We start from the raw sequence: 26476 nt of genomic DNA on the forward strand, positions 1-26476 counted from the left end.
TCAGTTGCTCTGCTCCTTTTGTTTCTCAGCTCATTTATATGGCTCCAGTGATTTAATTCAGACCCACCCTGAATGGGTGGACACCTCCATGGAAATTATCCAATCAGAGTCATTACCCAGTTGGGTGGGTCATATCTCCATGGAAACATCCAATCAAAAGGTTCCAACCCAATCAACACTAATACATCAGCCCCCAACAAGACTGCATCAAAGATAATGGCATTTTGGGGGACATAATACATCCAAACCAGCACAACCATGAAATGGATTGGCTTAAACAGTGGGAATTTATTTGCTCACAGTTAAGGTAGAGAAAATGTCTGAACCAAGGCATCATCAAGGTGATGCTTTCTTCCCAAACACCAGCTTCTGGCTATCCTTGGCTCCTCTGCCACATGGCAAGGCACATGGGGGTATCTACTGGTCTCTCCTCTCTCTTCTGAGTTTTGCTACTTTCAGCATATTGCTTCCTTGTCTTTCTCTGTGTTCATTCAGTTTATAGAGGACTCCAGTAATAGGATTAAGACCCATCCTGAATGAGACTGGTCACACCTTAAATGAAGTAACCTCATCAAAAGGTTCTACTTACAATAAGTCTACACCCACAGGAATGGAATAAATTTAAAAGTATGCTTTTCTGGGGTACACACAGTTCCAAACCATCACAACAAGAAAGGAACAATCTGAAGATGAAATAGAGGAAACAATTCCATTTATAATAGCAACTAAAAGAATGTAACCTATGGACTATAGTTAATGGTATAGCTATAATATATTGCTTAGTCAATTGTAACAAAGGTACCACACTAACGCAAAATGTTAATAAAAGGGAAAACTGCATGCTTGAAGGGGATATATGGGAACTCTATTTTTGGCATGATTTCTCTGTATAATAAAACTTCTCTAATAAAAAATATTAATACATTCTAAATGAATACAGAATAATGTATAACATTTGATAAAGCTGGGTGGTAGGTATATAAGTAGTCATAATGTTATAATATTATTATTCTTTTCAGTATCTTTAAATTATTTTATAATTAAAAATTTTTAATAGCAATGTTTTCAAGGACAGATGGGGGGACTGTACAGACCACTCTTTTGGATTGTTTCTTTGCCACATTGCTCCCATCCCTCTTGGAGTTTTCTTATTTAATTTGGCCCCCTGAGTAAATCTTAGGATTTGTTCCACTGTAAAGCTACACCTTTTCCTCCTTGGGAAAAGGTGCCTGTTCCATCCTGGCTTCCTTCCTTTGCTTTTGTCCTCAAGTCTGCTATGTAGCATCCTGCCCTTTCAGCTGAGTCTGGAGAACCATCAATTACAGAAATAATGTGTTAGGGTGAAACATGGGGCTGTGAAACCTGACTTGGAATAGTGAAACCTGACTTGGAATGGGCCAAAAATGCCTCAAATCAGTTTCTAATTATCTCTCATGTGAGAGTTCAAATGGCTTTCTACTGAGTCTCTGTGCAGGATTTTAATTTTTTCTTCTCTCTTTTGATTCATTTTTTTTTTTTTTAACCTGCAGGGATATCTTTTTAAAAGGTGGATCAGACAGATAACCCAACGTAAAAATGGCCTAAGGACTTGAATAGACATGTTTCCAAAGAAGACATACAAATGGCCAATAAGCATATGGAAAGATGCTCAACATCATTAGTCTTTAGGGAAATGCAAATCAAAACCACTATGATATATGACTTCACACCCACTGGGATGGTAGCTACCGAAAAAAGAAAAGCTAATTAACAGGCGTTGACAAAGGTACAAAGAAATTGGAATCTTAGTGCTTTGCTGATGAGAATGTAAAATGGTGCAGTCACTGTGGAAAACAGTTTGGCAGTTCCTCAAAAAGGTAAACATAGAATTTCCATATGATCCAGCAGTTCCACTCCTAGGTATATTCTCAAAAGACCATAAAAAAATTTGTAAATGAATAGTCATAAGATATTCATAATAGCATATTTATAATAACCAAAATGTGGAAATAGCCCAAGTGTCATCAGTGGATGAATGGATAAACAAAATGTACTATGTACATACGTTGGAACATTATTCAGCCATAAAAAGGAATTAAACTCTGCTACACACTATAAGATCAATGGACCTTGAAAACATTATTCTAAATGAAATAAGCCAGACACAAAAGGACAAATATTGTATGATTCCACTTATAAGACTTATGTAGTAGAGAATTGGATCTATCTAAAAGAATGAAAGACGACCCCTCCCTCACACCCTATACAAAAATTAATTCAGCATGGATTAAAAATCTCAATATAAGAGACTGCACCATTAAACTTCTAGAAGAAAATGTAGGGAAACATCTTCAAGACCTAGTATTAGCTTTTTACACTTTACACCTAAAGCATAAGCAACAAAAGAAAAAATAGATCAATGGGAATGCCTCAGAATTAAAGGCTTCTGAACCTCAAAGGAATTTGTCAGAAAGGTAAAGAGACAGCCAACTTAATGGGAGAAAATATTTTGAAACTATCTGTTCTGGGTTGCTAATGCTGCTGTTAAGCAAAATACCAGAAATGGATTGGCTTTTATAAAGGGGGTCTATTTGGTTACAAAGTTACAGTCTTAAGGCCATAAAGTGTCCAAAGTAAGTCATCAACAGTTGGGTACCTTCACTGGAGGATGGCCAATGGTGTCCAGAAAACCTCTGTCAGCTGGGAAGGCATGTGGCTGGCATCTGCTCCAGAGTTCTGGTTTCAAAATGGCTTTCTCCCGGGATGTTCTCCCTAGGCTTCAGCTCCTCAAAAATTGTTGCTCTTAGTTGATCCTGGGGTGGTTGTCCTCTCTTAGCTTCTCCAGAGCAAAAGTCTGCTTTCAATGGCTGTCTTCAAACTCTCATCTGCAGCTCTTCTCTCAGCTCCTGTGCGTCCTTTGAAGTGTCCCTCTTGGCTGTAGCAAGCTCCCTCCTTCTGTCCGAGCTTATACAGTGCTCTAGTAAACTAATCAAGGCCCATGCGGGGCCACAGCTCCATGGAAATTATCCAGTGAAAGATCTCGCCCACAGTTGAGTGAGCACATCTCCATGGAAACATCCAAACAAAAGTCTCCAACCCAATCAACACCAATGTTTCCTGTCCACACAACACTGCATCAAAGATAATGGCATTTTGGGGGACACAATGCATCCAAACCAGCACACTATCTAATAAGAGAATGATATCTTGTACATATAAAGAAATCTTACAACTCATCGACCATAGTACAACTAGCTCAATTATAAAAAGGGTAAAAGATATGAAAAGACATTTCTCTAAAGAGGAAATACAAATGGCTAAAAAACACATGAAGAAATGTTCATCCTCACTATTAGGGAGATGCAAATCAAGACCACAATGGGATATCATCTCACACCAGTAAGAATGGCTGCCATTAGACAAACAGGAAACTACAAATGCTGGAAAAGATGTGGAGAAATTGGAACTCTTATTCATGGCTGCTGGGACTGTATAATAGTTCAGCCACTCTGAAAGACAGTTTGGCAGTTTCTCAGAAAACTAGGTATTAAGTTACCCTATGATCCAGCAATTTCACTTCTCAGCATTTACCCAGAGGAGATGAAAGCAGTAACACTGACGTTCATAGTGGCATTGTTCACAATTGCCAAGAAATGGCAAAAACCTAAATGCCTTATATCAGATGATGTCCAAAATGTGGTAGATACGTAGAATGGAATACTATGCAGCAGAAAAGGAACAAGGTAGTGAAGCATATGACAACATAGAAGAAACTTGAGGACATAATGTTGAGTAAAATAAGTCAGATACAAAAGGAGAGACATTGTATGTTACCACTAATGTGAACTCTGTGAAAAATGTAAAACAAGTGTCTTATATTGTAGAACATAGGGGACCTACAGATATGAGAGCAGTTAGTGAAGGGGGAACGATAATCTGATAAGAACAGATAAGATTTTGAGGGTAATCGTAACGATATGGGAATGCTCAGCAATGACTGATTCGTTAATTTTCTTGTGGTATGGTAGGAGTATATTGGAAGCAATGACGTTATTTCAAGATACTCGTTTTTCCTATTTCTTTGCTTTGGAAATGTTTTTTTAAATTATTTTTTTGATAAAGTTAATTTAAAAAGACATGTAGAATAAGCAAATTCATAGAAACATAAAGCAAGTTAGAGGTTACTAGCGGCTGGGGGGAGGTGAGAGGAGTGTGGAGTTATTGCCTAATGGGTACATTAGTTATTAGTATTAGGTGTCTGCCACCTGTACCCAGAGGGAGCTTCATGAGGGTGGGTGGGGACTGTCTATTCTGTGAGTCTACAGAGCCTAGAACAAAATAAATGTTAAAATAAATTTGAAAAACTTAATGTAAGCGAGGGAGAAATGTAGACCGAGAAAACTGTTTCATTGTGATGATGGTGGGAAGGCGGCGGACGCATGTGTTTGCACAGCTAAAGGGGCGCGGCTTCTCCTTGCCCGGGCCACCCGCCAGGAGCTGAGGCCAGCGGAGGGGCAGGAGGAAGGGGTGTGGTCGCGGTCGTAGGCCGGTGGAAGCGCAGCACCAGCGCCGGGGTCGCACACCTTCGCTCCGGTACTCAAGCAAATCGGTTCCCCAAAGCCCCGCAAATCGGTTCCCCAAAGCCGCGCTTAAGGGTAAGTTCAGCCACACCCTGGGAGCAGCCGGAGCCTCCGCCCGCCGCTCCCCGGGCTGCCCCGCGGCTTGGAGCGCTCGGCGCGCCTCTTCCGCTTCCCCCGCGAACGCAGCGGGTTCCTGGGGTACGACAGGGCTGGCGGCCGCGCCCTTAGCGACCGGCCCCGCTGCCCGGGTGCAGGGCCGGAGGGACCTCAGTGGACACTGGGCCCGCGTGCTCCATTTCAGAGTTGAGGAAACTAAGGGCGAGGGGAGCAAAGTGCCGTGTCCAGGGAGGGTCACCCAGCTATGGTCAGTGGGGGGGCCGAGCTGGCTGCCCGCTGTTTGGACTCCCTGTACCCTTCACTTTTCATCACAGCTAGCAGCATAGGGACTCCAGTTGGCCATTTTGGCGCACCCAATCCTAAATTCTTGGGGTCAGAACGAAAAAACGCTCTTGGGGTCCCTGGGGCATCTCTGGCAAGACTAGCTCCGAGCTCAGTTCTCAGGACTTGGAACCCCACCCCATTCTATGAGCGCGTTCACCTCTCCACTTAGCAATCTATTCATTTTATTTTACTTTATTTTAGAAGGTAGAAGGGTGGATTTGCATATTGGATTTACATATCGGATTTAGATATAGGAGTCTTGGACATTTGCTTTTTCTTGAAGACTTACCTTTTTCTTTGCAACAGAATCCTATTCACTAAATGAATCATTCTGGCTTTTGAGTCAGCAGGTAATTTGGTTCCAAATAACCATATATAGGAAATTGTGGTTTCCGCTCTGGTGAGAGGTTCTGGAATATTGGAGGCCCCTCTGCTGCTAAGAAGTTGCACAGGTAGAGTCTAAATTCTTTCCGAGGGTTTGTGTGTAACAGGGACAGCAAGACCCTGGCCTCTTGGAGAACCACATTTACAACTTTTTTTCATCAACATCATAAAAAGTATAACCCATTAAAATATTATTCTACATAGATATCATCTTTTGCTTTCATGAAGGCAGGAAACTTCAAACTGACCAGGAAGGGAATTTAAAGAAAACCAGAATCTTGCTCCCAGGCTGTATAGAGAAATCTGTTTAGAAATACAAATGGAGGAAGAGGTAAAAGGAAATGATGTATGCTCTAATCCCTTTCAGAAAATGAGTAACTTAAAGTTCTATTGGTTATAGGTTACCACAATTAAAAAAAAAAATTCAAAGTTTTATTGTTTAGGTCATTTGGCATCCACTGTGGGGTAAATCCTTCTTAAAATTTAAACGATAAATCAATGATAATTGTTAATTTACAAGTTATACTTGACCACATGCTGTCAGCTTTGTCTATGTATAGGACCTAGTGCTTGGGAAGGCAGAAGCACTGGGGTTAATTTCACACCTTTGGAGTCTGACAGCCTAGGTTCAGTAGGGGTCTGCCCACTAGCTGTGTGACACTGAACACCATAGTGCCTCTCTGTGCACTAGCTTCTTCATATGCAAAATGAAGATGCTATTAGTAATACCTAGCTCATTAGATTATTTTGACTTATCTTAAATAATTCATTCAATAGGTATTTTTTTCAGCATCTACTACACCCCAGTGAACACGCATGATGGGAATCCTTAGCCTTATGGAGTTGATCTTCTAGGGCCTTTTATTTTCCATGGCACAGAGAAAAAAGTTAAAACTTTAGCTGATTTTGTTATACATATTATCTCATTCAATGCTAACAACAACACTCCTCACCACCTTTCTACAGAGGAGAAAACTGAGACTCAAAGAAATCGTGTCTAGCTTTAAGAGGCAAAACCAGAGCTAGTAAGACCTTTATCTCCTGTATAAAGAGAGGGATAAATGTAGTGTTAGACTTTGTACTTAGAGAGACAACTGTGTTAGGCTGCAGAGAGCCTGTGAGTATCAGGGCTAAATATTTTTAGGGAACAATGGTGTAATTTCCTGTTGAAGTTGAGGCTCTGAGGCTATGATTGAATTTTTAAAATATTTTGTTCCCAGGATGGGTGGGAGCAGTCATGTTTCTAAATTAACCCTGGAGATAAGCCAGCAAGTTTGTATAATGTCTACTCAGGGAAAGTATGCCTCATTCCCAATCCGGGTTCCATGTAGGAACTGTCCTTTTCCTCTCTGTGTCCTAGCAAGGACTAGACTGCCTCCTCAAAGAGCAGAAATGTCTGTTTATACCAGGCCGTTGGTTTGGAGCCCTGTAATATATAAATGGAGATTTCATAATCAAAACGTGAGGAATTTAATTGAAGCCAGCTAAAATGTGTGTTGGTTTAAGGGCTGGGGAGACAGGGGTGTGCAATTTCTTGTATTTTTGTTGTTGTTCCTTATGGTGGTAGTCTGCCTGGTGAAAAGAAGTCAGCAACCAACGTAGTTCTACTGGATTTTTAAATAAACTGGAAATTGTTTTCCATGAAGCCAATTATTAGACTCCTTAGATGCAGGGAGTTTTTTTTTCTCCCTTGTCTTTGAGGCCTCACAAGTCTAGAACAATCCTTGGTATATGGTAGGTGCTCAATAAATATTTGTTTAGTGAACAAAGAACCTAATTTTAGAGATACAACTTTCTGAGGTTTTTCTTTGAAGATTGACTTTTGATTTCTGGACTAAGATTTTTTTTTTTTTAATGAGAGGAAAACTACAAAACTTTATTGATTGATACAGAAGCTTGAATAAATAAGGGGCAATATCATATTCCTACATGCTAAGATTTAATGTAACAATGTTATTCTTCCTTATTAATTTATCAATGCAATAATAATCAAAATATCCAAAGGCTACTTTATAATCGATAAATATAAACTTTGTGGGAACATAACAGAAAATTATATATATATATGTTTCAGCTTTAGTATTGAACCCCCCCATCACTATATGGGCTTAATAGCTGTGTCGCAGATTGAATCGTATCCCCCCAAAAAGGCCTGTTCAGGTCCCAACCCCTGGAATCCATTTGTAAATGTACCTTTGAAGACGTGATTAGTTAAGGTGCACCCAAACAGTATGAGGGTGGGCCTTAATCCAATATGGCTGAAGTCTTTATCAGCAAAGGAAATCGGGCACAGAAAGAGAAGCCACAGGGAACAGCCAGAGGCTGGAAGTCAAGGGAACCCTGAAGAGAAAGAAGATGCTGCCATGTGTATTGCCATGTGTTGGAAAAGCCAAGGAACCCCAAAGATTGCTGGCCTGCCAGACACCCCCAATGAACAATGGGCTGATTAGAGGAGTTGTGTCAGGTGTGAGATGGGGTGGAAAAAATTGGATATGTTATTGTATGCATGGAACAGTTACAGCTATAGGAAAACTATAAACTTTTAAAACTACATTCATATGGGTTAAAAAGCGAAAGGGCACAGATAAGGATCAAGCTGAGATTAATGTGTTCTAATTAACAAATTTATACCTTATAGTAATTTTTTTTTTCTTTTAACAGATTAGTTTTATCTCCATCCAAGGCAAAGGTGGGATATCATGGCATCTATCTGGGTAAGTAAAAATCAAGCCTTCATAACACAATAACTTGTCTGAATCAAATCAAAATACAGAAAATAAAAATATAAAGAGAATTTTCTTGAAAGTTGATTTAAAAGTTCATCTGAAAAAGATTAACATTGCAAAAGAAGCTAGAGAATGTCTAAAAATAATAATAAAATATAAAAATGTATTATAAAGCTACATGGTTTAAATAATTTGTAATACTATTTTATAAAAGAGAGAGGTCAATAACTAATAATTTATTTAGTATATGATTTGGAAAGTTATTTTATGATCAAGATGACATTTCATATCAGAGAGGAAAAGGTGACTTATTCAATCATAATGATAGCAAGTTTTCTAGAAGTTTTCTAGCCATTTGGAAAAAAGGAAATTTGTATTCATCCTCCCTTCTGTCTTGCTTAACATAAATTTCAAGGGGATCAAATACATAAATGAAAGAGATGAAATATGGGTGAATTTTAAAAAATAATCTTAGGATGGGGAAGGCACTTCCAACTATGACACAAAGCCAAAGCCTAAAAGGAAAATATTGATCTCTTTAACTACATATGAATTTGTATTTTATGACAGCAAATGATACTATTAGTAGAGTCAGAATACAACTCCTAGGGGAAGAAATATTTACAGCACATCAGACAAAAGATTTATTTCCTTAACATACAAATAACTAGAATAAATCAAGAGAAATGAACTCAAAAAAAATAGTAAAGGACTTGAATAGGACATGAAAAGAATTATAAACATTCAATAGACATATGAAAATATACTGTACCTCCCTGAGAATTAAAGAAATGTAAATAACATAATAAGTAACTATTTTCAACCTGAGAAGGTGAAAAATGTAGCAAGACGAATATTGTAGAGAGGGTGACAGGCACTTTCGTACTTTGTTCTTTGGAGAGTAAATTTGGTACTTTCAGGTGCATTTTGGCAGTATCTTTCAATGTTTCAAAGCACAAGCCCTTTATCCCTATAATTCCACTTCTAGGTATGTATCAAATGGATATACTTGCATAAGATTGGGAAAATACGTCTATAAGAATATTCATCTGTATTAATAAAAATACGAAGACAGTCTAAAAGACCATCCATAGAGTATGAAATTAGGAAGTTACTCATAAGAAGAAATAGTGTGTGATCATTCAAAAGAATGGTAAAAATGGGTCAGCTCTATATGTATTGAAATTAAGAAAATGTCCCAAGATATATTTATGAATGAAATTTTTTAAAAAATCAAATTACAGAATAGTATGCCCAGAATAATCCTGCTTGTTTGAAATAAAGAGAAAATATATCCATAAAGATGGTCATTACGTGAAAACTGTCTAGACAGGTGGAAGGAACTGTGAGCAAGGGCATTTGTCTTTTTAACACATCACCTCCTTGTACTTTTTTATTTCCTTTTTTACTGTGAACATGCATGGTATTTTATAAGTAAGCGGGAAAAGCATATTCATAGATATGCCAGCCCTTGGGGTGGGCAGTGTGGGTGGGAGGCATGCTACAGTGTTTTGCTTCTCCTAATTTGTTCCCTTACCACTGCCTAGGAGTCTAATCTCCCCTCTTTCCAAGTCTGAAATTCCTGCTGCTATTATGGAAATCTAATAAAATCAGATGACAAAGCACACCCCCAAAATCCTGGAGTTAAAAGAAATTACTAGCCCTTCTAGTAATTACTAGTCTCCTTCTAGCCCTTGTTCATTGGTAAATTAACCTGAACTTAGTTGATCAGGCTTTTCAGCTGATACCTTCAAGTCATGGCAGTTTTGAAGGGCCAAGAGAGACCCAGATTAGTGTTAACAGGGTAGGGTGGAGTGGGAGTGTATTCATTTTCTATTGCTTCCATAACAAGTTACCACACATTTAGCATTTTAAAACAGCACTCATTTATCTCCTCACAGTTCTGCATGGTCAGAGTCCAAAGCAGATCTTCCCTGGCTAAAAGCAAGGTGTTGGCAGGGCTGTGTTATTTCTGGATTCTTGGGGAAGAATCCCCCTCCAAGCTTGTTCAGGTTGTTGGCAGAATTCGGTTCCTTGCAGTTGTAGGACTGGGGTCCCCTTTTCTTCGCTGGCTGTCATAGGGGGCTGCCCTTAGCTCCCAGAGACCTCTCTCCAATCCAGTCTCAGAACCAGCAGTATGATTGTGTGCATCAAATCCTTGTCACATTTGGACTCTCTCTGGCATCCCCTGCTACCACATCTCCCTTCTGCCTCCCTCTTCCTCCAGCTGGAGACAGTTCTCTGCTTTTAAGGGCTAACATATTAGATTGGGCCTGTCCGGAGAATCTCCCTATTTTAATTACATCTGCAAAGTCCCATATTCACAGGTTCTGAGGATTAGGGTGTGAGTGGGCATCCCTGGGCGGCGGTGGAGGGTGAGGGGAGCATTGTTCGGCTTACCACAGAGGGCTGGGAGTTCTGCAGCATGAGGGGAACGGTAGCATTTGGCATTGTGTAGGAGATAGAAAAAAACGGAAGCAGACAAGAAAGGGGGATCTGTGCAGAGCCGGGCCCTCACTGAAGAAAAGGAGATCCTAGCCAGCAATGAGCTTGAACTGCCTCTTTTTTCCTTTCCTATTTTCCTCTCCTCTAATTAAACAGTTCTCGCCACTTATAAGCGAGATCTTGGACAGAAAAGATTAAGAACTCAGATTTTCAATTGTAAACCTTCATATTGCATTCTTTTCGGTTCTATCTTTCTCTCTTATACTCACAAGCACATACATACCTAAACACAAAGAAGCAATGAAGTCTTCCCTTTTCTATGAAGCTGTAGATCAGTGTGAGGTTACCAGTGTTGGGTGAGTTTATCCCAGTGACTTGAGCAAGGGAGAAGACTTCAGTTGCAGCTTTAGTACATAACCCTGAAAATGAAAGAATGACTGGTTTCTTAGGTCTTTTATATTCGTTTGAACCCTCCCAACCTACCCCTCCCACTGTTTTAGAAGAGGAACATCTCTGTTGCATTAGTATTTCCTAATAGTAATTTTGAAAATCTCTGTGTGGACATATGTTCTACTACTTCACCCCTGATGAAAGGGCCTGGTAGCTTACCAGTTTGTAATCTTTAGATTCAGAGTTCCTTGTCATTGTTTGCCTCACAGTCAAATACACACTTAGTCAGTCCACAAATTAAAATGCCTTGGAATATGGATTTTTATTAAGATACTTTAGCAGTGGTTTTCCTATAGGTGCCTTCTAAAAGTGTTGACTTTCTGATGCAAATACTACAAGTTCTTTCCTCTTTCATAATAATATGAATGAATAATAATAAATGCAATCACTATTTGCTTGAACTGTCAAATTAATATTTTTATTATGCTACTAAAATTTTTTAAAATTAACTCTTAACTATTGTAATTTTCATGAACCGTTGTTATTAACATCCTAACTTGCTATATGTTCTCCTTCCCTGCTCCGAACTCCAATTTCCAAATTGAGCATAGGGAACATAAAGTCACTCTGGAACCAAGGGAAAAAGTTTTATAAAATTATAACCTCACATAACCATGATGCCTTTTGACTTTTTCTTGAAGAAGTTCATTCAAAGGCAGTTAAATGAAGAAGCAAGTATCTAGTGCAATGGACTCTTAGAAGCAGAATGAAGACAGTCCAGCCTTTGATCCCCACTCCAAATTCTCCTTTTCCTAACTCTCTAATTGGTTAAAAGGCGACTCTAGAGGCAAGCTAATTAGTCTCTTTCTCAACCTCAGTTTCCTTCTGTGTAAAATTGGCAGTTTACCAGGGTGAGAATTCAGTAGACGTTAGTTGTAATCATTATCTCTTTAATATATTGATTTTATTCTAAAAGCATATTCCTTGCTAAATATATCCTTGCAACTGTTTGAATAAAGGAGCTTCTGCCTTGATTTTTTTACAAACCACTACATCCCCCTCTGCATTGGAATAATTCTCTCTGTGCTATTTAAACAGATGGATTGTCTCCAAATAGATTCTATCTGAACACTCCCATTTTCAATATCTTCTGGTGTTTTCAGTATTTAAATATTTTTAAAACATCTATAAATCACATTAAAGTTGCACAGATTTTCCAAAGCATCACATTCCTTTATTTTTTTTACTCATTTTATTGCAGTATATTTAGATACCATGCAATCATACAAAACAAAGCTTACATTCAACTGATCACAATACCACCACATAATTGTGCATTCATCACCCAAATCAATCCCTGACACCTTCATTACCACACACACAAAAATAACAAGAATAAAAATTAAAGTGAAAAAAGAGCAATTAAAGTAAAAAAGAACACTGGGTTCCTTTTTGTTTGTTTGTTTGTTTGTTTGTTTCCTTCCCCCATTTTTCTACTTATCCATCCATAAACTAGACAAAGGGGAGTGTGGTCCATATGGCTTTCCCAATCCCATTGTCATTCCTCATAAGCTACATTTTTATACAATCATCTTCAAGATTCATGGGTTCTGGGCTGTAGTTTGATAGTTTCAGGTATCTACTGCTAGCTACCCCAATTCATTAGAACCTGAAAAGGGTTGTCTATATTGTGCGTAAGAGTGCCCACCAGAGTGACCTCTCGGCTCCTTTTGGAATCTCTCTGCTTCTGAAGCTTATTTCATTTCCTTTCACATCCCTCTTTTGGTCAAGAAGTTGTTCTCCATCCCATGATGCCAGGTCTAGATTCCTCCCAGGGAGTCATATTCCACATTGCCAGGGAGATTCACTCCCCTGGGTGTCTGATCCCATGTAGGGGGGAGGGTAGTGATTTCACCTGCCCAGTTCGCTTAGCTAGAGAGAGAGGGCCACATCTGAGCAACAAAGAGGCATTCAGGAGGAGGCTCTTAGGCACAATTATAGGGGGGCCTAGCCTCTCCTTTGCAGCAACAGTCTTCCCAAGGGCAAGTCCTGTGGTAGAGGGCTCAGCCCATCAAACCACCAGTCCCCTATGTCTGTGAGCACATCAGCAACCATCGAGGTGGGGAAGCCCAACATCCCTGCATTCTCCACCAGCTCCTCAAGGGGGCTCTGCCTATTTTTTTTTCACTGTTTTTTTTTTTTTTCTTTTTTTTTAATTAACTTTTTTTTTTAAGTCAACTATATCAAAAAAATAAAAAATAAAAAAAACATAATAAAAAATATTTCAAACAAACTATAACAAGGGAGTAAGGAAAAGACAACTGACCTAAGATAACTGCTTTACTTCCAACATGTTCCTACTCTACCCCAAGAAAATAACCTAATATAGCAACATTTCCGTGAACTTGTTCCTAGCATACCCGTCAGAAATTAATGGACCATGGTCATTCCTGGGCATTCCCAGAACGTTAAATTTACCCATGATAGCTTATCAGTTCTTACTGGATTATCATTCCCCCTTCCTTAATTGATCTCTGTCACTAGTTCCCCTACATTCTACATTATAAACCATTTGTTTTGCATTTTTCAAATTTCACATTAGTGGTAGCATATAATATTTCTCTTTTTGTGCCTGGCTTATTTCGCTCAGCATTCTGTCTTCAAGGTTCATCCATGTTGTCATATGTTTCACGACATCGTTCCTTCTTAACAGCTGCATAGTATTCCATTGTGTGTATATACCACATTTTATTTATCCACTCATCTGTTGAAGAACATTTGGGTTGTTTCCATCTCTTGGCAATTGTGAATAATGCTGCTATGAACGTTGGTGTGCAGATATCTGTTCGTGTCACTGCTTTCAGATCTTCCGGGTATATACTGAGAAGTGCAATCACTGGATCGAAGGGTAACTCTGTATCTAGTTTTCTAATGAACTGCCAGACTGACTTCCAAAGTGGCTGAACCATTATGCAGTCCCACCAACAATGAATAAGAGTTCCAATTTCTCCACATCCCCTCCAGCATTTGTAGTTTCCTGTTTGTTTAATGGCAGCCATTCTAATTGGTGTGAGATGATATCTCATTGTGGTCTTAATTTGCATCTCTGTAATAGCTAGTGAAGCTGAACATTTTTTCATGTATTACTTGGACATTTGTATTTCCTCTTCAGAGAACTGTCATTTCGTATCTTGTGCCCATTGAGTTATAGGATTTCTTTATATATGCAAGATATCAGTCTTTTGTCAGATACATGGTTTCCAAAAATTTTTTCCCGTTGAGTTGGCTGCCTCTTCACCTTTTTGAGAAATTTCTTTGAGGTGCAGAAACTTCTAAGCTTGAGGAGTTCCCACTTATCTATTTTTTCTTTTGTTGCTTGTGCTTTGGGTGTAAGGTCTAGGAAGTGGCTGCCTAACACAAGATCTTGAAGATGTTTCCCTACATTATCTTCTAGGAGTTTTATGGTACTGTCTTTTATATTGAGATCTTTGATCCACTTTGAGTTAATTTTTGTGTAGGGTGTGAAGTAGGGGTCCTCTTTCATTCTTTTGGATATGGATATCCAATTCTCCCAGCCCCATTTGTTGAAAAGACTGTTATGTCCCAGTTCAGTGGCTTTGGGGGTCTTATCAAAGATCAGTCAGCTGTAGATCTGGGGGTCTATCTCCGAATTCTCAATTTGATTCCATTGATCAATATGTCTGTCTTTGTGCCAGTATCATGCTGTTTTGACAACTGTGGCTTTATAATAAACTTCAGAGTCGGGGAGTGTAAGTCCTCCCACTTGGTTTTCCTTGAGTGTCTTTAGCAATTTGAGGCATCTTTCCTTTCCAAATAACTTTGATTACTAGCTTTTCCAAGTCTGCAAAGTAGGTTGTTGGAATTTTGATTGGGATTGCATTGAATCTGTAGATGAGTTTGGGTAGAATTGACATCTTAATGACATTTAGCCTTCCTATCCATGAACATGGAAAATTTATTCATCTTTTAAGGTCCCCTTCTATCTCTTTTAGTAGAGTTATGTAGCTTTCTTCATATAGGTCTTTTCCGTCTTCTGTTAAGTTTGTTCCTAGGTACTTGATTTTTTTAGTTGCTATTAAAATGTATCTTTTTCTTGAGTGTCTCTTCAGTTTGTTCATTTCTAGCATATAGAAACATTACTGACTTATGTGCATTAATCTTGTATCCCGCTACTTTGCTAAATTTATTAGCTCTAGTAGCTGTATCATTGATTTCTCATGGTTTTCCAGATCATATCATCTGCAAACAATGACAGTTTTACTTCTTCCTTGCCAATTTGGATGCCTTTTATTTCTTTGTCTTGCCGGATTGCCCTGGCTAGCACTTCCAGCACAATGTTGAATAACAGTGGTGACAGCGGGCATCCTTGTCTTGTTCCTGATCTTAGAGGGAAGGCTTTCAGTCTCTCACCATTGAGTACTATGCTGGCTGTGGGTTTTTCATATATGCTCTTTATCATATTGAGGAAGTTTCCTTCAGTTCCTACCTTTTGAAGTGTTTTTATCAAAAACGGATGTTGGATTTTGTCAAATGCTTTTTCAGCATCTATTGAGATGATCATTGGATTTTTCTCTTTTGATTTGTTAACGTGTTGTAATACATTGATTGATTTTCGTATGTTGAACCGTCGTTGCATGCCTGGAATGAACCCCACTTGGTCATGGTGTATGATTTTTTTAATGTGCCTTTGGATTCGATTTGCAAGTATTTTGTTGAGAATTTTTGCATCTATATTCATTAGGGAGATAGGCCTGTAGTTTTCCTTTTTTGTAGCATCTTTGCCTGGTTTTGGTAGTAGATTGATGTTAGCTTCATAAAATGAATTAGGTAGTGTTCCATTTTCTTCGATGTTTTGAAAGATTTTAAGTAAGATTGGTGTAAATTCTTTTTGGAAAGTTTGGTAGAATTCCCCTGTGAAGCCATCTGGCCCTGGGCATTTATTTGTGGGAAGCTTCTTGATGACTGATTGCGTCTCTTTGCTTGTGATTGGTTGGTTGAGGTCTTCTGTTTCTTCTCTGGTCAGTCTAGGTTGTTCATGTTTCCAGGAAATTGTCCATTTCCTCCACATTATCCAGTTTGTTGGCATACAGTTGTTCATAGTATCCTCTTATAATTTTTTTAATTTCCTCGGGATCCGCAGTAATGTCACCTTTCTCATTCATTGTTTTGTTTATATGGGTCTTCTCTCATTTTGATTTTGTCAGTCTAGCTAGTGGCTTGTCAATCTTGTTGATCTTCTCAATGAACCAACTTTTGGTGTTATTTATACTCTATTATTTTTTTGTTCTCTGTGTCATTTATTTCTGCTTTAATCCTTGTTATTTCTTTTCTTCTACTTGGTTTAGGATTGGTTTTCTGTTCATTTCCTAGCTTCTTCAGTTGATCCATTAGTTCTTTGATTTTGGCTCTTTCTTCCTGTTTAATATATGCATTTAGTGCTATAAATTTCCCCCTCAGTACTGCTTTTGCCACATCCCATAGGTTTTAGTATATTGTGTTTTCATTTTCATTTGTCTCTCTATATTTAGCAGTTTCTCTTGCTATTTCTTCTTTAACCCATGGATTGTTTAGGTGCATGTTTTTTAACCTCCAGGTATTTGTGAATTTTCTATGTCTCTGATGGCTATTGACTTCTAATTGTATTCCATTGTGGTCAGAGAATGTGCTTTCAATAACTTCAATTTTTTTTAATTTATTGAGGCTTGTTTTATGTCCCAGCATGTGATCTATTCTGGAGAAAGTTCCATGAGCACTAGAGAAGAATTGTATCTTGGTGATTTGGGATGTAATGTTCTATATATGTCTGTTAAATCCAATTCATTTATCAGATTGTTTAGGTTTTCAGTTTCCTTATTGGTCTTCTGTCTGGTTGATCTATCTATAGGAGAGAGTGATGTGTTGAAGTCTCCCACAATTATTGTGGAAACATCAATTGCTTCCTTTAGTTTTGCCAGTGTTTGTCTCATGTATTTTGTGGCACCTTGATTGGGTGCATATCCTTTATTTTTGACTAAAATTTTGTCTACATTATGGCACTGGTAATTTTATTCTATTCAGAGGCTCTGATTAGAAGTCACATCTTTCATAATAAGTAAAATTGGGGAAAATGAGTTAATGCTTTGTAATAAATATAGATTGGAAGAGAGAATCATTCAAAACATGGGATCTATGCAGAATGAATTAAAAAAGAGATCCTTGATGGTGGAATGGTTGGGGAAGACTGGTGTGAGATTATAATTTACCAACAGGAAAAAGAATCCATGATCATGTGTTCATGGTGAGAGTTAGAAAGCATTGCTCCTTTTCTTCCCCCTCCCCTTTCCATCTTTCCTTGGAACAAGACTGCTATGGTTTGGCACATGAAGGCATAGTGCTCCCATTTCTGCTGTGTAACCCAGGAATGGGGCAATGTGCAAATGTGAGAGATAATTTGGGGAAGGCGATTCAGTCCTGGGCATTTGGGTGCTACTCACCTTGGGCACAGGAGTTTGTAAAAGCCCTGAGAGGTGTCATGTTTCTTGTTTTAGTAGGGACATCCTACTAGGTCATCCTTTCTTGGTGTGTTTGCTTTTCCTGACCAAACAAATTGAAAACACGTACGTTACACCCTGCATTATATGCACACGTATGTACTGATCTCTTTCTCTGGTCTCCCTCCTGTCTACCACTTCTCAGCACTGGAAGATCTGGCTTTGAACTATTTTCACTGAAATGGTATTTCCACATTCCAAGCAGGACAGGCAGGGTGCCTGGCTAGGTACTCTTCAGCACAATTGCAGCTTCCTGTCCGGCATGTGCTTGAAGCCACGTTCCCTGAAGCTGCTTTAGGTAAATGTTTGGCACTCAGACAGTTACACAAAAGGTCCTCTGCGGGAAGTTAATGAAAAACAGGTTAGACCTGTATTTCAAATCAAAACATTAGAGCTTTGGCTCACCACAAAACCTGGAAAAAAATACTGTATAATCTGAGTAGAAAGAGAAAAGCTTCCTGAGAATGAATGGAATGAATTTAAAGAGCTGTTCTTTGGCACTCCTGACCCAAGCCCAGCTAAAGAGGAGGGAGTGTCACTCCCTCATATTTAATCATGATAAAGGTGCAATTTGCTAATCTAATGAGTAGTCATTGAATAAATCTGGCAGATCAGAAGCAAAGAGGAGGAAAAAGCTTTAGATCATAGAGCAAGGAATGCGAGAGGGAGAAGGTATGATTTAATTCTCTTGTGAAAGTCTATTTTTTGGTGGCTGCAAAGCAGTTATATAGAAAAAACATAAAAGTATTTTAGGTTATTGAGCAATAACATCAATATGGAGGTCTCACATGAATTAGAATAAGTCAAAGGGCAGAAAAGTTTCAAGTCTGCCTCTTCTTCCAATATCAGATCTCTGCTTCTTTCATTTTTCAACTTTTTGTGTTTGTTTAAATATCACACCTAGGTACTGGAGGAATGTTTAAATAGGAGCAGTGAGAGCCTTGTGAATAGGGTTTAGAAAAGGTGAAGATGCATTTTTAAGATTTTTGACATATGGCATGAAGCTCTGAAAAGTCTGGGAGTGGTATTTGAAAATTACTAGAGGAAGGAAGATCCGTAACAAGCAAGTATTTTTCACTTACTTATTCATTCATCAAGTATTTACTAAACATTTACTATGTGCCAGACACTGCTTTAGGTTCTGGGGATACAGTGGAGAAAGAGTAGTACAAAAGCATGGAGCTTATATTACATAAGGGGTGAGAGACAATAAACAATGAAATAAATTTAGAAGAGAGCTCTGAAAAAGCAGAGGTAGATAATTAGAGTGAGGAGAAGTGTTATTTTCCACTCAGATATGTGAGTAGAAGTCCACATGAAGTAAGAGGCTGAGCTATGAAAATATCCTGGGGAAGAGCATCCAGGCAGAGGGAACAGCAGATGTAAAGCTCTAAGGCAAAACGGTCTTGATGTATTTGAAAAGCATCAAGAAAACTCCCACAAAGTGATACGAGTGGGACAAGATTAGAAGTCAACCTGGGGAGGTTTTATATTTCTGTTTTATGGTACTTCAAGATCCTCCAAGGGCTACAGAGTCCCAATAGCTTTCACATGAACTGTTCAGGGAATTTCCATTTTCTTGGTTTATGTTAGGAAACATTCTTATAAAGCTGTAGCTACTTGTGGTTAAAATTGTCACTTCCCAAACAAACCCATACATAACCCATACAATAATGCATTTTGCCATCATGTCATGTAGGATTAGTGACTTTGGCCAGCAATGCAAGGTAGTGTTACAAACAGCGATATCCCTGATGAGTCCCTTACAGGTGGATTCACATTCCCAGAGAAGGGAGCTGGGAGGAGAGTGAATGTCACCACTATAGTCCCCAAATCCTGCAAAGCCGGGCCCTGTTCTCTAGCCAAGGACCAATTTAAGAAGATAAGGATGATGCCAGCTTCCCCAAATCAGTGAGCAAAGTGTCCTATATCTTCACAATTAGGGTGCAGTTCTCTTCGACTGAGGTGTCTCCCCGGGAAGATTAAGTTAGCTGTGCACAGAGCTGGGGATGTAGCCAGAGACGCCACTCCCATTAGTCTTTGCTTTAGTTTTCTAGAGTTGCTGAAATGTATTAAATGGGTTGGCTTTTACAATGGGGATTTATTAACTTACAAGCGTACAGTTCTGAGGCCATGAAAATGACCAATTCAAGGCATCAACAGGCTATGCTTTCTCCCCGAAGACTGGCTATCCTGGGCTCCTCTGTCACATGGCAAGGCACATGGTCTGCTGGTCCTTCACCCCTGGGTTTCATTGCTTTCCGCTGCTGGCTGCTCATCTGTGGCTTTCTTTCTGAGCTTCTGTGTGTGTCATTCTCTCTCAGCTTCTGTCTGCTTCTCAGCTTTTTGTGTTTCTCTGAATTCCATCTCTTATAAAGGAATCCAGTAAGAGGAGTAAGACCCACCTGGGGGTCTCAGCTGAAATAACCTAATCAAAAAGTCCCACCCACAATAGTTCTACACCCACAGGAATGGATCAGCTTTAAGAACATGATCTTCTGGGGTCCATAAGCCTTCAAACCATCACAGTCTTCAAGTCTTTGGGGTCCTTGGCAAAGAGGAGAATTTGGTCAAGAACTCTTAAGTTAAGTACTTGACTTTGTAGTAAAAGTATAATTCTCAGATGCTAGACAACTCAAAAGAAAATTAATATAAATTATTTATAATCACCTTCAAACAAATAAATGAAAATTATTCTGAGAGAGATGTCTGTGTTGGTAAAGTCTTCCTGGTGGCCTTATGTTTCAAGCTCAATCCAGATAGTTAGGTTTGCTGTCTTGTCAGAGAAGCCCCAAGTGCTTGGAGACAGGAAGGAAGACACAATAGGATCACTGGAAACATTTGAGCCTGTATTAGTTTCCTCTGGATGCCATAATAAATTACCACAAACTTGATGACTTAAAACAATGGAATTTTATTTTTTATTCTCTTATAATAATGGAAGCTAAAAGTTTAAAATCAAGGTGTTGGCAGGACCATGCTCCCTCTGATAGCTCTACAGGAGAATCCTTTGTCCCTTCCTAGTTTCTAGTAGTGGCCGGCATTCCTTGGCATTCGTGTCTTGTAGCTGCGTAACTCCAGCCTCTGTCTTCACATGGCCTTCTTCCCTGTGTCTCTGTGTCTCTCTCTTCTTCTAATAAAGACACCAGCCATATGGGATTAAGGGCCCTCTCTATTCTGGTATAACCTTATCTTAACTAATTACATCTGCAACTGCGCTATTTCACTTTCTGAGATACTGGGGGTTAGGGCTTCAACATGTCCTTTTGGGGGACACTATTCCATGCATAACAGTGCCCTTCTCTTCCCAGGTACATCAGGTTTTCACCCCAGCTTCTGGAACCACCTTTGAAACTCCAGGAATAGCCTGCGGTGCTGAAAGTGGTTATGAAAATATTTCTACCCTCTCCAAATCTCCCCATATACAATGGTTGCTTTTATTTTTAGCCTATCAATATTTAAAGGAAGCAACTTTATCAGGCAGCCAATTGTCTACTGTAAGCCTTGGAGAAACGCCACTCCTTGGAAAGTCAATGTCTTGACTCTATCTACTCTCAGCAAATCCTTCCTTCATTCATTCTACAGTTATTTATTAAGCCCCTATCTGGGGGCTAAGCGCTGTGCCAGGAGCTAGATATATGGTGGTGAGTGAAACAAAATATCTCTGCCCTCTAGAATGTTAATTTTTAATGTTTACTTTATGAACATATATACAACCTAAACCCCTTTAAACCACATTCAAATATATATTTGTTAATTACATTCACAAGGTTGTGCTACCATTACCATCATTCATTACCAAAATTTTCTGTTACCCCAAACAGGAATTCTGTGCAAATTAAGCATTAAGTCCCCATTCCTTACCCTTTCCCTGGCCCCTGGTTACCTATATTCTTGTTTCTGGCTCTATGAATTTGGTTATTCTAATTATGCATATCAGTAAGATCATATAGTAATTGTCCTTTTATGCCTGGCTTATTTCACTCAGCATTTCTTAAAGGTTCATCCATATTGTCTTATGTATCAGAACTTTGTTCATTTTTTATAGCTGCATAATATTCCATTGTGGGTATATACTCCATTTTGCTTATCCATTCATCTGTTGATGGTTGTTTCCATCTTTTGGCAATTGTAAATAATTGTAAATAATGCCACTATGGAACATTGGTGTGTAAATATCTGAGTCCCTGCTTTCAATTCGTTTGGGTATATACCTTAGAAGTAAGATTGCCGGGTCATATGGTAATTCTATACTTAACTTTCTGAGGAACTGCCAAACTGGTTCCACAGTGACCATACCATTTTACATTCCCACCAACAATGAATGAGTGTTCCTATTTCTCCACATCATCTCTAACACTTATTTTTCTTTCCTGTTTTACTTTTTTTTTGATACTAGCCTTTCTAATGGGAGGGAAATGGTACCTCATTGTAGTCTTGATGTGCATTTCCCTGATGGCTAATGATGTTGAGCATCTTTTCATGTGCTCTTTAGTAATTCATATATCTAATTTGATGATATGTCTATTCAAGTCTCTTGCTCATTTTCTAATTGGGTAGTTTGTCTTTTTATTGTTGAGTTGTAGAATTTCTCTTTGTGTTCTGGATAAAAAACCTTTATGAGATAAGTAGTTTCCAAATATTTTCTCCCATTCTGTGGGTTATCTTTTTACTTTCATAATAAAGTCCTTTGACGCACAAAAGTTTTTTATTTTGATGAAGTACCCTTTATCTGTTTTTTCTTTTGTTGCTTATGCTTTGAGTGTAAAGTCTACAAAAGCATTGCCTGACACAAGGTCCTAAAGATGTTTCCCTACATTTTCTTCCAGTAGTTTTATATTCCTGCCTCTTATATCCAAGTCTTTGATCCATTTTGAGTGAATTTTTGTATATGGCATGAAGTAGGATTCCCCGTTCATTCTTTTATGTACTCATACCCAGTTTTCCTACACCCACTTGTTGAAGACACTATTCTTTCTAAAATGAATGGACTTTGGCAGCCTTGTCAAAAATCAGTTGGCCGTAGGAGTATGGGTCTACTTCTGCACTCTCAGGTTGATTCCTTTGGTCTGTATGTCTGTTCTTGTGCCAGTATGTTTTGACCACCGTAGTTTGCTTGCTTTGTATTTAGTTGCTGTTCTTTTTCTAGTTCCTCTGGATGAGCATTTAGTCTCCAATTTGAGTTCTTACTCCTTTTGTACTGTAAGCATTTAGGGCTATGAATTTCCCTCTCAGAACTGCCTTCACTGCATTACCTAAGTTTTGATATGTTGTGTTCTTGTTTTCATTTGTCTTGAGGTATTTATTGATTTCTCTTGCAATTTCTTCTTTGACCCATTGATTGTTTGAGTGTGTTATCTTTCATGTAATTGTGAATTTTCCAGTTCTCTGTATGTTATTGATTTTTTGCTTCATTCCATTGTTGTTAGAGAAGATGCTTTGTATAATCCTAATCTTTTTTAAATTATTGAAATTTGTTTTGTGATCTAAAATGTGGTCTATCTTGGAGAATGATCCATGTGCAATTGAGGAGAATGTGTATTCTACTGTTTTGGAGTGCAGTGTTCTGTATATGTCTGTTAGATCCAGTTCATTTTATCATAGTGTTCAAATGGGGTATTTTTTTTCCATCCTCACACTTTCAGACTGTGTCTTTGGGTCTAACTAAGGTAAGTCTTTTGTAAACAGGATACAGCTGGATCATGTTTTTTAAATCTGTTCTGCCAATCTGTGTCTTTTGATTAGAGAGTTAAATCCATTAATATTCAGTGTTATTACTAATAAGGCAGGGCTTCAGCCATTTTGTCCTTTGGTTTTTCTATGTCATGTCTTTATTCTCTCTCTTTTCCTTTTTTGTACTCTCCTTTTGTGTATAGCTGATGTTTCTGATGTAACTGACTGATACCTTTCTTATTTCCATTCTTGTATATTTTTAAAACTCTTTCTTTGTGGTTAACCTGGAGTTTATATTAAACAACCTAAGTGTATAACTAATAATTTAGAAAGGTACCAGCTTAACTTGGTATATTTCATTTCCCCTTTTTATGTTGTTTTTGTCACACATTACTTTTTTTATATTTTGTACGTGTCATGAGGAAATATGATTATTTCTTATTCGATAGTAAATTCTAACACTTATGAAAAATCAAGAGTAGAGTTATTTATTGAAGATTCAGCACCATTAGGTTTTGCATTTATCCATGTACTTACCTTTACTGAAGATAACTACACTTCTTCGTACTGCTCCAAGCCACTCTTTCCTTTCCTTTTCTTTCAGTCTGAAGAACTCCCTTTAGCATTTCATGTAGAGCAGGTCTTTTGATGACAGTCTCTCTCATTTTTTTAATCCATGAATGTCTCAAACTCTCCCTCATTTTTGAAGGACAGTTTTACTGGATAAAGAATTTCTGTCATTTGCGTGTGTCAAACCACTGCCTTCTCACCTCCATGGTTTATGAGATATTGGCATCTAGTCTTATTGAGGATCCCTTGTTTGTGACAAATCACTTTTCTCTTGCTGCTTTCAGGATTCTTTTTTCATCATTGACATTTGACATTTTGATACATATGTGTCTTGGAGTAGGTCTATTCGGGTTTCTCGTGTTTGGAGTATGTTGAGCTTCTTGGTCATGTCTTTCATAAGAGTCAAAAAATTTTCAGTCATTATTTCTTCAAATTTTCTTTCTACGCCATTTCCTTTCCCTTCTTGTTTTGAGACTCCTATGATGCATATGTTGGTATACTCCTTGCTGCCCCATATGTCCCCTAGGCTCTGCACACTTCTTTCTATTCTCTTTTTCTATCTGTTCTTCTATGTGATTTCAATTGTTCTGTCTTGAAGTTCACTAATTCTTTCTTCTACCTATTCAAATCTGCTGTTGAATGCCTCTACTGTGTTTTATTATCATAACTAATGTTTTTATTTGTTTTCTATGATATTGTAATTTTTGTTATTTATGCAATTTTATTGATATATTCATATACCATACAATCATCCAAAGTATACAATCAGTTATTCACAGTATCATCATATAGTTGTGCATTCATCACCACGATCAATTTTTGAACATTTTCATTATTCACAAAAAATAAAACTAAAAATGAGAATCAAAATAAAAATAAAAGTAAAAAAGAACACCCAAAACATCCCGTATTATCATTTGCTCCATCTCCCCTGGTTATTCATTTACTTTTTGTCCCCATTTTTCTACTCATCTGTCCATACACTGGATAAAGGGAATGTGAGCCACATGGTTTTCACAATCACACAGTCACACTGTATAAGCTATATAGTTATACCTTTGTCTTCAAGAATCAAGGCTACTGGATTGCAGTTTGACAGTTTCAGGTATTTCCTTCTAGTCTACTGTATTTTAAATCCCCATTATTGTGTCATTCGTCCCCATAAATTCTGTTATGTTCTTTTTTAAACTTTCTAATTCTAAATTTTGTTCAGAAATTGTCTTAATATCTTTTAGCTCTATGTCCATATTCAGTTTATTTCCATCTGTTATTTCCTTCAACCCCTTGAATTGATTTAGATTTGTTTGAACTTCTTTGACTCATTGTTCCAATGTCTGTATTTCCTCTGAAGTTAAATTTGCTCCCTTGAATGAGCTGTATCTCTCTGTTTCTTAGTATGGCTTGTGATATTTTTCTGTTGTCTGGGCATTTGAGTATTTTGATGTGCTAACTCTGAAAGTTAGTTTCTGCCTCTTGCCTACGGTTTTATTGTTTGTTTTTGTGCAAACTTTCCTCATCTGTGGCTACTATACGCTTAATTGCTCTCCCATACTTAGTGCCATTTTTCTCTATAGCTTTCAGTTCTGGAATCTGCCCTGCCTCACAGCAGCTCATTTTTCCCCTTTTCCATGTGGATTTTCTGCCTCCAGTAACTTCCACAAGAGGCTATCCCATCCCAGGGAGCTGGGTAGGGTCAGTGTTCAAAAACATCCATTTATTTTTTCTTTAAGGTACAGCAGCTATTAGAGACTGTGTTGGGTTTGTGCACCACTTGCCAAGATCTGCTATAGGTTTCTTTTGTTTCCTGAGGGCTGTTTTGTATGTACTGACTCATGGACCACTAGGGTCCCACCCTGGTTCTATGTGACCTTGGGCCCCTGTGCCTGAAGGTGCGTGGATGTGCATGGGGCTCTAAGTTGCTGCTGTGCGTGGCTCTGTGCTCTGTGATCACAGCAGTAGGTGCCTGGTCAGTGTGCTGTTGCTGTGTGACTATAACACCGTGCAGGACTGAGTGTCATGGAGGCATCCAAACTGGCAGATCGGAACCATAGATCTCCAATCTTCTTTTGTGGTGTTTTTTTTTTTTTTTTTTTTTCCTTCAATTCAGTATTTGTTGAGTCTGTCTCCAGTCTTTACCATCCTCCAGAATTCCAAGCAAGTGTAATTTGCCCTTTTATTTAGTTGTCTCTGAGGGGAAACTTTCCTAGGGATGTCTTACATCTCCATCTTGATGACTAGAACTTTATTTTAGAGGAGGTAAGGAGGAAGATATAAACCGTGAGTGCAATAAATTCTGATACCAACCATCATGCAATTCTGACTCTAACTACCAGGTGTTAGGTCAGACTCCACAGGTTAAAGGCAACAGCCCACTACTGCTCTCACTTCAGACACCAGTCGCAAGCTTCGGGGTCCCCAGGGCAACCAACTAGCTACAAATTTGGGTATTTCTACCACCGCCTCAGATAGATTCGATAGTTTCCCAGAACAACTCACAGAACTCAGGAAAGCTCTATAATAAGGATTAGTTTTGTTGGAGGGAAAAGGATACTAATAAGAAGAGACACAAAGGGTGAGGTCTGGGAGGGTCTCAAATGCAAAAATTCTGTGTTCTTTCCCTGAGGAGTCAGAATGTGTTGCCCTTCTAGCACATTAATATATATTATCAATCATGGAAGCTTACCCTAGCTTCAATGTCCAGATTTTTAATTGGGATTTCATTGCATTGACATGAATG

General features: G+C 38.4%; 1 protein-coding gene across 2 annotated transcripts in view; it reads left to right on the forward strand.

Moving 5' to 3' along the window:
• The first annotated feature begins 4478 nt into the window (after positions 1-4478).
• Positions 4479-26476, forward strand: part of ANXA3 (annexin A3) — a 73204-nt gene continuing 51206 nt past the window's right edge. Inside the window, exons 1-3 of one of the 2 annotated variants that reach the window (XM_037830068.1) lie at positions 4479-4634; positions 5348-5452; positions 8046-8098. In XM_037830068.1, the coding sequence (XP_037685996.1) occupies positions 8084-8098 (15 nt within the window). In that variant the 5' untranslated portion in view covers positions 4479-4634; positions 5348-5452; positions 8046-8083. The remainder of the gene's footprint in view (positions 4635-5347; positions 5453-8045; positions 8099-26476) is intronic. The other variant, XM_037830069.1, reaches the window with a different exon arrangement.

This window comes from Choloepus didactylus, chromosome 3, assembly GCF_015220235.1.
Source record: "Choloepus didactylus isolate mChoDid1 chromosome 3, mChoDid1.pri, whole genome shotgun sequence".
Taxonomy (NCBI): domain Eukaryota; kingdom Metazoa; phylum Chordata; class Mammalia; order Pilosa; family Megalonychidae; genus Choloepus; species Choloepus didactylus.